This window comes from Chlorocebus sabaeus, chromosome 13, assembly GCF_047675955.1.
Source record: "Chlorocebus sabaeus isolate Y175 chromosome 13, mChlSab1.0.hap1, whole genome shotgun sequence".
Taxonomy (NCBI): Eukaryota; Metazoa; Chordata; class Mammalia; order Primates; family Cercopithecidae; genus Chlorocebus; species Chlorocebus sabaeus.
This window is the reverse complement of record NC_132916.1, coordinates 5374657-5392360: the sequence shown is the minus strand read 5'-3', so window position 1 is coordinate 5392360 and position 17704 is coordinate 5374657. Positions and strand designations below refer to the sequence as shown.

Sequence of the window (17704 nt, the reverse complement as noted above, 5' to 3'; positions counted from 1 at the left end):
GTCTGCAATCATTCATACCCTGGTTCTAGCACATACTAGATATGTGCCCTTGGGGAAATTATTTATACTCTATATATCCACTTTTTTTTTCTTATAAAACATGGAGATAATAATAACCACACTCATGGGATTGTTGTGAGAACATATGAAAAGAGATTTCGTATGTAAAGTGTCTAGAACAATGCCTGTCACACAATAAAGCCTTGTATCAAGTAAGAGTTGTTCTTATCATAGTCATCTTTATATCCACCATCTGGTATAAAAAAGATATGCAAACTTGGTAGTCGAATTCTGGAATAACAAATTCGAACAAAGAAGTCGAATTCTGGAATAAAGAATTCGAATAAAGAATTCGAATTCTGGAATAAAGAATAAAAGTTCAACCACTTATTAAATTTGTCCTTAACTAACTAACTGCATTTTAATAGCAAATTTAATAGCAAAATTTATGCCCCTTTCAGGATAAAATGTCTTTCTATCCAAAATGCACAGAGCTAATCTGTTTTAAAATATTTATTTTTCTAGGCAAAAGATGTAACTGATATTACTGTTCTGTTAGCTTTTCTGAGGCATATTAAATGGTTTCTTTAAAATCACAGTATAAATGAGTAAATTAATTGACTCGGATTTAAAAGATGTTTTCTGTTGATAGTACTTCCAAGTACATTGTTAGCTCAATAAATGAAAGAGAGATGTTGTCAATCAGAGACATTCCCCTTTATTCAATAAAAGGAATGTATTCAAATATTTCTAAAGACGAAATAAAGAAAAATAAAGACATAATAAGCATTAATATGGCCCATGTGCCCTGCTTCTTAGATAGGCTCTTAATCAAACAAGACCACAATAAAATATGCCGTTACATTATCATGTTCAGTATTAGAAACAAAAATTTTCATGTACAAAACATGCTTCTGTTAGGGACATAATAATTTGTTCAAGAGCAGAAATACTTTGAATTCCCCAAGATCAACACAATTAAAATGACAATAATGGTCAACAATTAAAAAGGACTTCATGCTGCACAAAGATTCTTCATATTTATGATCTTGATCATTACTAATGTATATTCTCTAGAAAGCAAAACATTCAGGAAAAGGTGGGGAACTTGCAGCTGTGATTGAGTGCTTGGGACAACGCATAAAACAAGGTGCTTTTCCTAATTTTCATATGATGCTTGGGGGAAAAAAATGCTCGAAACGGCAAAGCAAAATTGCTAAAGAACAACCACAGGTATCTCAGTGCCAGAGTGATGACCAGAATTCGGGTCTTGGTCGTTAGTAGTAGTTCGTGGCATCAACCTTTTCAAGTGGGTAAGGTTCTAGGGATCCCACTATAAAGAAAGCAGATGCTATCTTATTGAAACTAGCATAAATTTGGAGCTATTTTCTTTTTTTTTTTTATTTAAATGGATGCTTTCTTCGACAGGCAAAAAATATCCATTTAAAGAAGACCTGTGAACTGGTCTTTCCGAACTGGAACAAAGTTTTGAAATAAACCCAGCCACCAGTCTTCATCAGACTGGAAGGCCAGGGAGAAGAGGGAAGAAGGAATCATCATGAAGCTGCGGACTCAAATCTCTTATTCTTTCTGAGTTGGAAAAACTTCAAAAATAATATAATTTTTATAAGCTTTAGTAAGGAGAAAAATATACTGCAGTTAAAAAATGGTAATAAATTCCACAGAGAGCTTGCAGCTACACTGCATATATTTTCAATGTATACCTTAAAGGTAACCAGCTTTGGCTGGGCGAGGTGGCTCACGCCTGTAATCCCAGCACTTTGGGAGGCAGAGGCAGGTGGATCACCTGAGGTCAGGAGTTTGAGAATAGCCTGGCCAATGGGGTGAAACCCCAACTCTACTAAAAATACAAAAATTAGCTGGGCATGGTAACGCATGCCTGTAATCCCAGCTACTCAGGAGCCTGAGGCAGGAGAATTGCTTAAACCCGGGACGTGGGGGTTGCAGTGAGCCAAGATCATACAATTGCACTCTAGCCTGGGTGACAAAGAGTGAAACTCCATGTCATAAAGAAAAGGTAATCAGTTTTTGTCCAGTGAGGCTGACTACTTGGCGGAACTGCTGCTACATGTACTACTTGTCACTGTCGGAGAAAAGCATTGCTGTGATGGGGTTCAAAGTGTTTAGAAAAATTATAATCATTTCCAATATCAACTCATACCAGTCATTTTACCAAAATTTTACCCTACATAATTTAAATAATCAATGTAAAAACGGAATGACTATTAACTTACAACTTCTCAGAAGTTTTTTGTTTTTTTCTGTGCAGTTTAATCATGAATTAAATCCAGGTATTATGATACCACAATTAGTGACTTAGAAAAGCATTTGAATCTGCTAGTCTAGTTCTTAATTTATGTATTCTTGAAAGTACACAACATTTCAAGAGATACGTGGACAAATGAATAAATTTTAAGATGATCAATTTCCATATTCTTAACTTTCACACATATTCTTACTAAAAATGACTTTTTCCCACATCCCATTTTGAAACTGACCTGTTATCAAATTGCTGTAATACAAAAGGGGAATATAAAATACTCGTATTAATGAGGGCTAATAAAGGTTTCTGAAACTTTCCTAAAATATTAAAGGTGAACTTCAGTAAATTCTCAACTGATAGCTCATTAAAATAATTTTTGGTGTCAGAATCATCAGTACTTTTTGGCATCTTAGCTCAGGTAGAATTAAGAGAAATTGTGATAATAAAACTTTATTAATGGAAGCAATTCTTACAGCTTCCTTAAAAAACAAGGGGGACAAGTTGGAATAAGACTGATGCTGAATCTGAGAGCCAAATTTCTCACTGTCACAAAGAAAGTTCCTAAGATGAAAATGAGATGGTTAGAGAGCATTCTGTGGTATTAGACTGGGGGTATCAATAGGTATCGCAGAGAGAGAAAGAGACAGAGAGAATGAATGGACACAGAGATTTATGTATAAACTCGCTTCTGAAGAAGTCAGTGAGAAAGTGGGGGGAGAGTCCCCTGGAGAAACCTGCAGACATGACCTTCAAAGGGCAGAAGGTTAACAGGCTTAGTGATGAAGCACATGCCTGCTGACAGGATGCACTGAGGACACATCCGTACGTGAACTCATTGTCACAAACATGACCGTATATAATCATGAGGAAACACCAGACAAATCCAAAGTAAAGAATATCCTAAAAAACAATAGGTGTATACGCTTTAAAAATACCCAGGTCATGAGAGACAACACTAAGGAATCGTTCCAGATGAAAGGAGACTAGAGAAGTCTGCAGATGAGATAACAGTACAGTACTTGCGATGGGTTAGATCGTGGCCCCCCTAAAATTCATGTATTAAAGCCTAACCCCTAGTACCTTAGAACGCAGCTGTATTTAGAGATGGGGCCTTTAAAGAGGTAACTAAGGTAAGAGGAGATTTAAAGTGTGGGTCCTAATCTAATACTAGTGTCTTCATAAGCAGAGTCTAGGACACAGGCATGTACACAGAGACAGCGGCAACCATGTGAGGGCACAGTGAGAAGGCGGCCATCTGCAAACCAAGGAAAGAGGCTTCAGGAGAAACCCACCTCGACCTTGGACTTCCAGCCTCCAAAACTGTGAGAAAATAATTTCCTGTTGTTGAAGCCACCCAGTCTGTGATGTTTATTACAGTAGCCCTAGCAAGCTAATACAGTACCAATGTTAATTTCTTGATTTTTAAATTAGGCAGTGGAAAAATAAGATAATGTCCTTGTTTTTAGAAAATACAAACTGAACCATTTAGGAGTTATGAGACACTGTATCTGAAACATACTCTCATATACATTAGAGAAAGACAGTATCTATGTAAGAGAGAAAGAGAGAGACAAAGAAAGTATATCAAAGCAAAAATGGCAAATATATTAACACTTGGGGAATATGGATAAAGGTATAAGGGATCTCTTTGTGTTACTTTTGCAACTTTTGCTTTTGTCTGAAATTATTTCAAAATAAAAAGTATAAAAAATTATGCTAAATCTAGTTTCATTTAACAACAAGAAAAATTCATGAACAGGTATATTAACTATTGTTGTTTTAAGCCATAGGTATCAAAGAAAAAAGTTTTCAATATTTTTGTTTTTTATTTTTTGATGTTTATCAAAATGTTATAATAGTTGTTTTGATCACATATATACTAATAATACATAATACCACCACAATCCAAAATGAATTTTAACACTTATTATACATGGTTTAGACATACCCATGTATTATCTTATAAACAGAAATTATCTTAGGGTAATTAATAAAATAAAGCATAAAATATATTCAACCTTTGTTGGATAACCAATACATATTCAAAGAGTAAACATAACACTAAATTTTCCCATCCTAAGATCTTGCTATTGTGTTTTTAATATAATATGTATCAAGCTTCTATAGCACTTAAATTCCATTGGCTACATTTAAAAATGATAACAGTCAATATTCAGAATAAACTAGAAATGACAATCTTTGTGACTTTTAAACTAAATAAGACAAGCATAAGCTGTCAACATTATTTATGAGAGACACATAGATACTAAAAATATTTGAAGCAAAAGTGTTTGACAGCATTCCTAGTTTATTTCTGAGGAGCTATGTAAGAGTAACTGTCCCCCAAAAGGGCACCAGGAATGCATAAGGAGAGAGGACGGGTATTCTCTTACTAAATAGCACAAACTGAATTTAAAAAGTTTACCCTCAGTCACCAGAAGGTAAGTTTTACCAATCTTTGTCCCTAGGTATGTCTCCGCTATTCCTATGAGTTACATGGTTACTCCTATGGAATACAGTCCTACTCCCAAAAAAGCAGTTTCTAATTGATTAAGGGGGCAAGTCCAATTTATGTTGATTTAGCTCTATGAAAAGGTCACCATACTACAATTTTCCCTAACCTCAGAATTCTAGTAATATCATTAAAGGATTACTAGAGTTCACAGAATACTAAATGTTCAATTCATTAAAAAATATAACAATGTAAAAGACAGACAATAAATTCTACTATTTTTAAAGTGAGACTTGAGAACCCACATTGAGCTTCATGTTACCCTTCAGTGAACACGCTATAACTTTCATGAGGACTAATGAGTTAACACCTAGAATGCTTCTGACATGGGCAACCTGGCACCTCACTTTTTGTCACAAACAGAACTTGCCTGGTGGGTATCAAAACATGAGCTATGAGTATACTTTCGTGTAAGGATCTCAAATGAATGCATTTGACAAACAGTCAAGATTTAGGTAGCATTTTCTTTCTTCATTTCCGTAGATACCATTAAATATAAGCCTGATGCTTGGACATTTTACCTTGACAGTCACTTCGTTTTTCTTCTTAACAAATTTCCCACCTCGAAATAAATGCAAACTGTTAGGAGACTGTTCTTTTTCCTTGCAAGGAATTTTATGACATTTTCTAAAACAAACACAATCAGGAATCACTCACTTTTCCTGGTTTGTAAAGGAAATATAAATGAAAAAACAAAAAGCCCCTTAAGCTGCTTCATGAAAAAGTTTTCAAATTCATATGGAGCAGTAAAAAACGGTATTTAATAGATAGTACTTACATTAGCACAGTGTAAGGCTAAAGCACAAAAGACGGCAAACATTTTGAAGTTGTTTTCATCGGTTTTAGAGAAGGCACTGCCACTGATTTTGTTGACCATCTGCACCACACCTATCACGCTGCCTCGGCTGACGATGGGCATGCACAGGATGTTCCGCGTGGTGTAGCCTGTGTACAAGTCTACTTCTCTGTGGGGTGACACAACCGAAAATAGCAACAAAAAAAGGCAGACGAAATAAATGACACAGTCAATCATAACTCTCCCCTCAGTCTTTGCAATTTACATATGCTTCCATTCCATATGACGGTAATGGCACTTTTAGCTTCTGCATTCAGGGACGGTAACATTCCACAGAGTTTTATTAAAACCTTCCCCAAAATATTCTAACCGTTGGTTCTTTTGTCTCCAAGCGAGTTTTCTAGGATAGTCTCTAAGAGGATTTCAGCCTATCATTTGAAGTATCCAGCATTACTAAGTAAGCGGGAAAAAAATGTGGATTCGGAGGAGAAATTCAATTAAAGTTGATAAAATAACATGATCCTTTGAAGTTGATCATGTTTATGAGAGAGGTAACTTGCTAAACCAACTTACAGAGTTTCCGCTTTAAAAACTTAGAGCGGTGGTCAGCAAACTGCACCCAGGGGCCAAATCAGCCCTCTCCTGCTTATGAGTAAAGTTGTATTGGAACACAGTCACACCATTCATTCATAGATTGTCTGATTCTGCCATCACCCCACAAGGCTGAGTTGTGGATTTGTGACAAGGACATTAGTGCCTATAAATGTAAATATACTCACCATCTGATACTTAATAGAAAAGGTCTGCTGACTCCTATTGTGAGGAAATGTTTTCGGAAAACGGGACTAAGCTGCATAGAAACAGTGATATAGCTAACAGTTGGTAGTTACATGGGAGTCTTCAGTGCCTGGCTTCTCTCATTTAGCATAATGGTTTTTGAGATTCATCCATGTTGTTGCATGTCTTAGTGGTTAAGTCCTTTACATTGCTGAGTTATATCTCTATTGAACGGACATATCGTATTTTGTTCATTCATTCACCAATTATTGGACAATATTCTTTTAATAGCCAGTTTTGGCAAATATAAATAATGCTGCTTTGAAGATTTGCATACAATTCCTTGTAGCACCATATGTTTTCATTTTTCTTGTAGTAAACAGAAGTGGAGCTGATTAGTGGACTGTACAGTAAGTGTATATTTAACTTTTCAAGAAAGTGCAAACCTGTTTTTCCAAGCGGATGTACCATTATATATTCCCACCAACAATGTACGAGGGTACTCGTTTCTCCACATCCTGGCCAATCTTTGCTAACGCCAATGTTTTAAAGTCACAGCCATTCAAGCTGGTGTACAGCGAGGTCTCATGTCAATTACATTTATATTGCCCTCACTTCGAGCATTTTTCATGTGTTTAGTGATCAGTTGTATAACTCCTTTTGTGGACTGTCTGTTACAATCATCTGCCCTTTGTATTAAATTGGGTTATCTTCTCATTGTTATGTTGGAAGAGTTTTTATATACAAGTATTTTGTCAGATATGTTTTACAAACATTTTCTCCTAATCTGGTGCTTGCATTTTCATTTTCTTAACAGTCTGACTCATACATTTTTACATAAAGATTTGACATAAGGATATGCAAATATATTTAATTTTTAAGTACTAAAGGATGAGCTTGGACTTTCGGAAAAAAATAAGCTTTCAGTGTACCTTTAATTTATTGACAGTATATATTACTAGAATATTGCTGTGTTTTTACATGAGTTGTGTATATTTGACATCAATTGATCAAATACCTGAATAAACTTCCTATTGCTTACGTTATTTATCTCTTAAAGTAAACCACGTGTTGGGATTAACTAAACACTGCTGTCAAACTACGTAAATATTACTCTCTAACAGTCACAGCATCAATCCTGAGACTTTCCATTTCTAGAGGTTTATTAAAATCAGATTACATAACTAGGTTTGCAACTCTCCAAAGAAAGTCAGAACAAAACAAAAAATCTTTATAAGCCATCCTAATACCCATCTTCAATAATATCCAATAAAAGATGCAACTTAGTTACTTTGGGTCGGGTAAATTTTCCAGACCTTTTATGAATATTATCTGTGATTTTAAAACAACAGCAACAAAATTGGATTATCATACTCATCTTAAAGAGGAGGAAACTGAGGCTCAGAGAGATTAAGTAACTTATGGTAGGTCAATTGAGAGCTAATAAATGACAGAACAGTGCTTTGAAGCTAGACCTACTCATCTCAAAAGTATGCAAATTTCTTACTATGTGTTGCAGCCTTTGAGCATATGATTTGATGGAGAATATGTTCGTTACAAAATCATGACACTGTAATGAAAGAAAAGTCCCACAGTAGCTCTATAAATTAGAACTTCCGCCTATCAGTTATTTTTATAGCATTCTAAACTCCTCTATCTAGATATTAGTGGATTAGAAGCCATCATTTTATAAACATCTGAATATACTGACTATTGATAGCAGAGTCGGTTCAAAGAAGAAAACTAAGGAAGAAAGAACTAAATCGGGACATGGAGAACTCAGGCTCCATGGAAGAGGTTTCAGCTGAGTGGGACATCACAGAAGAAATCAATGGAGTGTCAAAATCAGCTATTTCTTACCTGTTAAAGCGTGGGTCTGCATAGGCATCTGGAATGTTCAGGACTTCCCCTGTTCTTGCTACTTGGCCAGCAATTCCTTTCTCAATTGAAAATCTGCATATTAAAAGAGAAGGACATGCTAATTAAAATATGGATGCTGTAGAATAATTCAAAAATATTCCATTGTTAACAATATTGAATTAAAAGCACTGTTTTACTTAAATGCCTGTATTAAGTTTATATTTACATATTCTGAAAATCACCGTATAAAATATGCAAAAATAAAGCAGAGAAACATTACACAGTAACCACCTGAGAACCTTAAAATATTAATTCACAAACTGAGATCAAGCAATCAGCTAGTATCCTCCTGCTCTGAACAATAATAATCTCTTCTATTTGCGAAGTACCTTCTAATTTACAAGATGCTTCAACATAAATTTTTTTAGTGGATTCTCAATGAGGTGTGAACGAAGGCCTATATGGGTTCAGCAATTTGCCAACATTCATAAAATATCAGTGGCACAAGGAAAACTAGAATGCTAGTCTCTACCATTGTGCTTTCTAGCACACATATAACCAAACTCACACGTTATGCGTGAGCTTGAGATATTAAACAGAACTGAATTTTATGGTGTTTGCAATGCAAGTACTATATAGAAATAACACAGTGTACAACTTCTAGTATTTTTACCTAATTTGTTAAATTTTAAAATAATCAAAATACAAGGATTGTCTATTTTTTATACCTAATATCAGTATTTTTCTTTGTAAAAATATTTTCATACTTATATGTTTCTCATTACTATACTATCATCACACATGCACTCATTTCAAAATTTCCTTAAGAAAGATGTCTACAAGTCACAATAACTACTTTTTACATAGTTCAAAAATCATTTCCATATTATTACATTGTCAACATTATAGGAAATCACCATTACTGAAATAAAGCTAGAGGACTATCAGAAAAACTCGAAAGACAGTTCACACAAAAGATAATCTACTTAAAACCCTTCACAGTGAACCATACACTGCACACAACTCAGGGTTGTCTTTTTCCTGGTTTTCTTGTGCTTTGAACAACATAAACATAATGAATTAGATTGCCATGAGCAAAGGGTATCAGAATCCATTTGATGATTTATGCTTGTTTGCATTGGTCTGAGAGCAGTCTGAACTTTTGTTCCTGCTCTCTGTGGTTTGCTATCTATGGTCAGTGGAAGCCACAATTAAGAAGCAGCCCTTACATAAATGGCTGCCATTAACCAGTCATCTGAGAGTTACAGTAAATCATACTCTGTTTTTCTTATGCTTATAAACACAGGCTTTAAAGTCATTATTTTCAAAATTAAATCAATACCAGGAGTGTTAGGAAACAGTCAAATCTCCAGCAAGATAAATGACTTATCTAAAAGACTATATCCAGATTGCTATACTGAGATCTAGCAACAATAAAAGAAACCAACAACAAACAGACAAAACAACTGCAAAACCCAAGTACCAATATAGTGCCTATAAATGAGAGTTACAGGAATACGGAATATACAGGAAGTGCTGAGAGGCAGACGGTGGTGGGGCCCCATGCTGGGGCACACTTTGAGTTTCCTTGATACTAGTTTCCTTTTATGATAGACTGCCCCAATAAACAGCAATTCTTAATTAAGAAGACACACTGCTTTACTAGAATGTTGTTATTACCAGAGAACTTTATGGCGTTATACAGAAAATGAGTTAAATAAGACACATAAAGCAAAAGAAATGCAAATGTCTAACATTATTTTCTCAGCTTCTGAATGTTAAGCGTGATTCTTAAACATTTTGTCAGAGTGCTCCTTCTGTAGGTTTCCAGGTGCGATATGAGCAAGCCCCCATGCCTCCATCAACAAAATAAACTCCATTCTGTTCATTTAAGCGACAAGGGTTGCCACTTAAGAAAACAAAGACTTTAGTTTCGAGATGCAGCACAAGTGTGCTATATGATTGATTAAAACAACCGATCAGTCACAGAGTGTATTTAAGTCATCAAATATACCAGATCAATTTCTACTACTGTCTGGACTCTGAGACAGGCCATAGGTTGGGAAGAGGTAGAGGCCGAATTGGATAAGCACACCTTTCCTCTTGGACATGGGAAAACCTGCAGGTTCCAGATGGAGTGTACCTTTACCTACCTGGGAGCACTAGAAAGTTTTTCCAACATGATTTCCAAAAGGACCGCCTCCGGAAGACGGCATTTCCAGGAGTGACGCTAAAGCTTCCTAGGCGCGGTTTCTCTGGCACTGACTGCAATGTCATTCCCAGAAGTACTACCTTCAGGAGGCGGGTCCTGGTGGGAATGATATCACAGTATGACAAGTATTGTCAGCATACCTGTGAATAGGCACAGAAAAATGGGTAACAGAACACCTGCACATCTATCATAAGAGGATAGGACATTCTACTTCTAGCTGTACCTTATTTCTTTGGTCTTCTTGAAGACAGGTTTTCCTTCCTTTTCCTCTCCAATATCAAAAAGGTCTGAATATAACTCCTTGTTCTTATGGTCTACCTGGAAAAGTGCACAACGGTCGGCATTCACCAGGTTTTTTGCATATATCTAAAGACAAATGACAAAATAAGAGTAAGACAATGAGAAATTCAAAGAACTTGTAGGTAAACTTTATCATAAAGTAAGTATTAATTTCAGCTGTCCTACACTCTAATTGGTTGGTATTAGCATTATAGGTAAATAAATATACAAGTATATAAATATTAAATATATATGATCTAAAAGTCATTGTTACATGCTAATACTAACAGATCCCAACAGAATACACAGCTGATACGCAGCCATACTGCTGTGCTGGAGGGAAGCATGTCAGTCATATATTCTGATACCAACTGACACTTCTGTTTCAGTTGGTAAGCAGCTGCTGGCCTAACTTCCCAAGTGCCCTTCTGCCATCCCAGGCCCTCTTCCAGAATCTCTCAGGCTTTCCCTGGTGCCTGGATCTGAGCCTCTGACAGCACTACGACCAGCATTCATTCTGATTAGCTGGTGTCTGTGATGCAGCAGTTGTAAAAACTATGAAATATAACCTCTAAGGAGATACATGGTTTTCATATTTGCATTAGCTGACTTTCATTTGATGTACTGTCTAATAAAAATTTGTACAGATTATTAAGTGTTTACTATGTGCCAGCCACATTTATATAATTTATATAAATCGATTTGCCTGCTCCTCACAATGACAATATTAACTCAGGAAAATTTTTTCCCCCATTTTACATATTAGGAAAATTGAGGCACTAAGAAGTAACTTGCCCCATTATTACATGAATAGTAAATGGCAGTAGTATTTGAACTGATACTATCTGTTCCCATGGCCCATGCTTTTATAACAAATATGCTTTTCCATTTCTACATGGAAACCATGTATTCATTTCATCACTCATTTGTGCTTCCATTTCCTTCAACAAATATTTCTTCAATGCCTAACATATCCTACTGTCCTGAGTGGGTTGGGGCTACAGCTGTGTCATTAATACAGTATTTACCTATACCGAGAATTCTGGTAACTTCAACTATCCAGATCATAGCCATGAAATTATTCCTCGGAGAAAAAGAATTCATCCTTAGCATAAAACAGCCACCACAAAGTCTTTGCAAGAGGAACCTTGCAGTCAGGGGAAAATACAGCATCTCATATAAAAAGTATCGATTTAATAAAAATAAGTCTAAGTTAGGAACCTGTCTTCATTCTACCATTACACTATTACACCTTTGTGTTCACTGCTACTACAGAACTGTATTTATACACCCAACAAACACTGGCTGTGCCCACTCTGCAGGGACTGAGCATACTGCCTAGTATCAGGACCTCTAGGTTACTTCTCACCTCCCTTAGCCTGTGAACTATATAAACAGCCAGAACCACTTCTCTTTTCTCACAGTATTCCAAATGCCCAGAAGGCGGCTGAGTTAGGGCCAGCTAAATTTTGTGGTCCAAACCCAGCCCCCTTCCTGTTAATGTAAATAACATTTTTATTGGGACATAGCCCCGTTCATTAATTTCTGTACTTTTTATGGCTGCTACAACAGCAGAGTTGAGTAGTCACAAGAGAGTATGACCCACAAAGCATAACAACTTACTATCTGGCCTTTTACAAAAAAAAGTTTGCCAACCAACCCCTGGCTTAGAACATGTAAGATCTCTATAACCCAAAACTCTCAATACACATTTGAGGAAAAATGAATCACACAAAGGCAGGACAAGAGTGATGGAGCTGAGTCGTTGGCAAATACAGAAGAATCACTCATCTAATTCACACAACCCTGAGATTTTAAATTATTAAGTAACAAGAATGACCCTGCATCATTAAAGATTAAATTATATTCAGTGAAATTTGTATCTATAGTGTCTGGGGTAAGGTCAGTTGCTTAATAAATATTTTGGCATAAATACGTTAATATTTGTTGAAAATCTGGATTAAATGGACAATGTTTCAGAAAATAAAATAAGCTTAGAAGGTGTTGAAAAACGTAAATCAAACCAGAATCACAAAGATAATTCAAAAACTATAGAAAAATATTACCAAAAAAGACACTAGCCTCAAATGGCTTCAAATACGAGTTCTTTAAAAATCGTCAACAAATTTCCATGCAATTTATACTGATCTACATTCAGAAAAGAACAATTTTTTCCGTTCTTTTTACAATGTACGCCATGTCACTGATACTGAAAACTGAAAAAGAAACTATAAAGAAGAAAATCATGGACAGATTTACTTTTGAAACAGAAGAAAGTTATAAATAAAAATGTAACCAAATCAAATTTAGCAATAATTAAACAAATATGACAATATTGAAAACGTAGTTTATTCTGAACTCTCCAGTAGCATAAAGTCTATTATGATTCATAATAGCAATAAGACCAAGGAGAAAAATCTGCAAGATTATCTTCCTGGTAGTCAAAAAGCATGTGATGAGCCTTCATGCGGTGGCTCATGCTTGTAATCCCAGCACTTTGGGAGACTGAGGTGGGCAGATCTCTTGAGCCTAGGAGTTTGAGACCAGCCTGGGCAACACGGCGAGACCCTATCTCTACAAAAAGTATAAAAATTAATCGGGCATGGCGGCATGCATCTGAAGTCCCAGCTACTCAGGGGGCTGAGGTAGGAGGATTTCATAAGCCCAGGAGGCAGAGGCTGCAGTGAGCTCTGTCTGTGCCACTATACTCCAGCCTGAGTGACAGAGCAAGACCCCGTCGCAAAAACAAAAGCATGTGATGCCTTTCAACAAAATCATTAATGATAAAAACTTTAGTAAAATGCAATAAAAGAATATATAGAAAACGTAATAATCCTTTCCTCAAAACAACAGTCCTTATTATACCAAATGTTAAAATAACAGAATCGCTGCCTTAAGATACTAAAGTTAAGAACAAGACAAAGATATGTTATCACAATCATTAGCATGCTAGTAGGCAAGAAAAAGATGTGAGGTATACATATTTGAAGAGATAAAAGTTTTTATTGTTTAAGGATAATGTTATTTCATATGTCAAAAAAATCAACAGACAAACAATTATAGGCATTAAGAAGGCTTCTTTGGCCGGGTGCAGAGGCTCACGCTGTAATCCCAGCACTTCGGGAGGCCAAGGCCCTTGGGCTGCTTGAGTTCAGGAGTTTGAGACCAGCCTGGGCAACATGGCAAAACCCTGTCTCTACTAAAAATACAAAAATTAGCTGCGCTTGGTGGCATGCGTCTGTTGTCATAGCTACTTTTGGAAGGCTGAGGTAGGAGGACGGCTTGAGCCGGGGAGGCAGAGGTTGCAGTGAGCAGAGATTGTGCCACTGCACTCCAGCCAGCGTGACAGAGACAGACCCTGTCTAAAAAAAGAAAAAGAAGCTTCTGTTTTAAGATGAGCATTTCTAAACATATGTTTACCTTTTCACTCTCGCCAAGTATTAAGGTTTAACATTGAAATGACCCTCAGATGCTGAAAAGGAGTTAAAAATAGACATATTTTGGTAATATTGATAAACTCCAAGCATCAGAAGGTCAATCTAAAAGCCACCTCTACTCCCCCACTACACACACACATACACACATACGCATACATTTACCTGTAAGTGGAGCAATGCTCTTTGGAATAACAGTAGATTTTAAATTCAGATTTTAAATTAAGTTTAAAGTCTTCAAATTTCTAAGGAAAACTTACTTTAAGTCTAAATTTCTTTACCAAGTCAAACTAGCATAAAGGCAATAGAAAGATATTTAAGAAGGGTACAGTACTCAGAAATGTACTATCTGTGAACTATTTTAGAAAAGGAGATGGGCTCAAGCCAAAACGAAGAAATAGAAAAATAAATTCAAGGACACGTGGGAAGACTCGGGGCCCAAGAAAAAGTGAGGAGCAAAGAAATCATTAAAACTATACTGCAACTGTAACACTTCTTAGTAAATGATATCTAAGAAATTATAGGCATCATGAAAAATTTAAGAAACATGAAACATATAAAAATATTTATACATCTAAAACTATGTAAGGGTAGCGGATAAGAAGAGTAAAAAATAAGGAAACAAATGTGCTTCATTTATTATCTTGTTGGTGAAGTGAGTGATATGATATAAACACTGATTATTTATTGATTTTGATATAAAACTTCATTTTAAACGTAAGATGACAGCTGTCAGGGCTATTGCTGCCATCATGTAAAGAGAAACTGCCTGAGAATAAGGACTGCACAGAAGTAAGCTGAAGTGAGAAATAGAGAAAGACGTATTCCTGAAAAGATAATTTGAGCCCCCATGTTCACTAATTATATAAGCCTGAACATTCAATGGCTTTTCAGCAGTCTAAGCCAGTAAACCCTCTCTTTTATTATCTTACACTAATTTGAGTTAAGTAGTTGATGTTTTCAGATAAGAAAGGAAATATAAAGTACCTACAAATTTATAAAAATTGATTTGAAGATCTAATTCATTGATTCCCAACTAGCAGCTGAGCCGCCTGGCTGCGGGACATCTGGAAGTAAGTGCAGGCACGTTTGTTGGTTACGAATTCTCACAAGCTAAAGATGCTGCAGGTCTGCAGTGCCCAGGGAACTGCTCTGCCCAAATCAGTATCGCCCCATTGAGAAGCACTGACCTAGATGAACCGATCACTTAGGAATTTAAGAATTACCCAGATTTGGTCAGGTGCAGTGGCTCACACCTGTAATCCCAGCAATTTGGGAGGCCAAGGTGGGTGGATCACGAGGTCAAGAGATTAAGACCATCCTGGCCAATACGGTGAAACCCCATCTCTACTAAAAATACAAAAAGTAGGCAGCCGTGGTGGTGCATGCCTGTAGTACCAGCTACTCGGGAGGCTGAGGCAGGAGAATTGCTTGAACCTGGGAGACAGAGGTAGCAGTGAGCCGAGATCGTGCCACTGCATTCCACCCTGGTGACACAGTGAGACTATGTATCATGGAAAAAAAAAAAATTACCCAGATTTGCTTGTCTGAAAATAATAAATCTTCTATATTATCAAAAAGTTCCTCCAAAAAGTCTAACCTCATTCCCCACTTGTTTCCTCTATTCTAGGGTTATCTTTTCAAAACACAAATCTGATCTTACACTTCTAGCTTACAAGCCTTAATTCAAAACTCCCTCCCAGGCCTGAGTGACTTTCTACACAAGAGCACACTGTTCCCCCATCCCCTAAAGTAGAATCCTCTTTCCTCTTTGCCTGTGTAACTTCCACGCAACCACCAGACCAAAGTCACAGTATCAGGAAAGCTTGCCACAGCCTCTCCAGCTACACTGGATCCCATCATGAGCTTTCAGAGCACTGTTAGGCTCCTTTATAGGCCTGACTCTGACTGTAGTTTCACAGTTATGTTGATATTTGGCTCATGTATGTCTCCCCACAGACTAAAAGATCAATGAGGACAGAGGCTGTGAAGGGTTTTGCTCACCATCTGATAACTCCAGTTACTATGTATTATAAAACTATAACAGATTCCCAAGAAACATAGCAGAAAAGGGTGAATGAAAACTTGAAGGATCCAATGTCATGGAAGAAACTGAAAAGAGAATCAGAGACCTACCCCTAATAAGACCCCAATGGGGTCTTAATTATTCTTAATTATACTTAATTCTTAATTATTCTTAATTTCTTAATTATATGCATCATGAAAAATTAATTTAAGAAACGTGAAGTATATAAAAATATTTATATATCTAAAACTATGTAAGGGTAGCGGATAAGAAGAGTAAAAAATAAGGAAACAAATGTGCTTCATTTATTATCTTGTTGGGGTCTTATTGGCTGATTTGTATCAAACATTAAGAGAACAATAAGGGAACAAACATTGGTATCAAACATTAAGGGAACAAATAATATGTATACTTAAACCACTTTAGTCTATAGAAAGGAACGGAACATTTCTTAGCTCATTTTATAAGCGTAGCATAACCCAATACCGATACAACCCAAGGGTAGAAAAAAAAGAAACATTGAGTAATCTGATGAATGAATATAGATGCAAAACTTGGAAATAAATATTAATACCCAATCCAGGAATAAAGAAAACATTACAATTAAATAGCCTTTATACCAGGAATGTAAGAGTGGTTCAACATTGAGTAATAATACAGGTGTCTACTCCAATCATTTTTAAATAGCTTATCAAAATTTGATAATACCCAACACCAAATCAGATGCAAACTCACAGAAAATTAGGAATAGGAGAAAATGTTTTAAAATTGATAAATTATATCTGCTGTGGATCCACAGCAAATATACATAGCAATGAAATGTGAGAGGTACACACATCAAGAAAAATCAATATATCCCCTTGTTGATTTATGTTGCTTTCAATGAAATGTGGGAGGTACACATATCAAGAAAAACAAATATATCCCCTTGTTGATTTATGTTGCTTCCAATGAAATGTGGGAGGTACACACATCAAGAAAAATCAGTATATCCCTTTATTGATTTCTGTCGCTTCCAATGAAATGTGGGAGGTATACATATCAAGAAAAATCAATATATCCCCTTGTTGATTTCTGTTGCTTCAACAGTGTTCATTAGGTTGCAGCTAATACATTAACAGACACAAAGAAATAAGTACTGTACAAACTGGAAAAGAAGAACCACTAGAACCTCTACTATTGTGCATTATAAATCACTGTCTATCTCGAAAACTAAAGACTATAAACTGGAAAAATAAGTTAACTATGGGGGACCATAATCAATACATTCACTCAAGAAATATTTTCTAAAAAAAACTGAAAATAAGAAAATGTCTTTGGCTAGGAAGACTCCATATGCTGAAGATATCAAGTTTTCTATAAATTTAAGGCAATTCCTATATAAATTACAAAACATAATGAACTGAGATTCATCACAGGAGTGCAAGGTTACTTTAACATAAAACAATCAATTGATGTAATATACACTATCGATAGAACTAAAAATAAAAACCATATGATCATCTACACTGATGCACAAAAATT

General features: G+C 35.9%; 1 protein-coding gene across 1 annotated transcript in view; it reads right to left on the bottom strand.

Moving 5' to 3' along the window:
- PDE10A (phosphodiesterase 10A) overlaps positions 1–17704 on the bottom strand; it is a 330258-nt gene that overhangs the window by 67325 nt on the left and 245229 nt on the right. Inside the window, 3 exon segments of the mRNA XM_008007784.3 lie at positions 5575–5761; positions 8230–8322; positions 10665–10807. Coding sequence (XP_008005975.3) covers positions 5575–5761; positions 8230–8322; positions 10665–10807 — 423 coding nt within the window.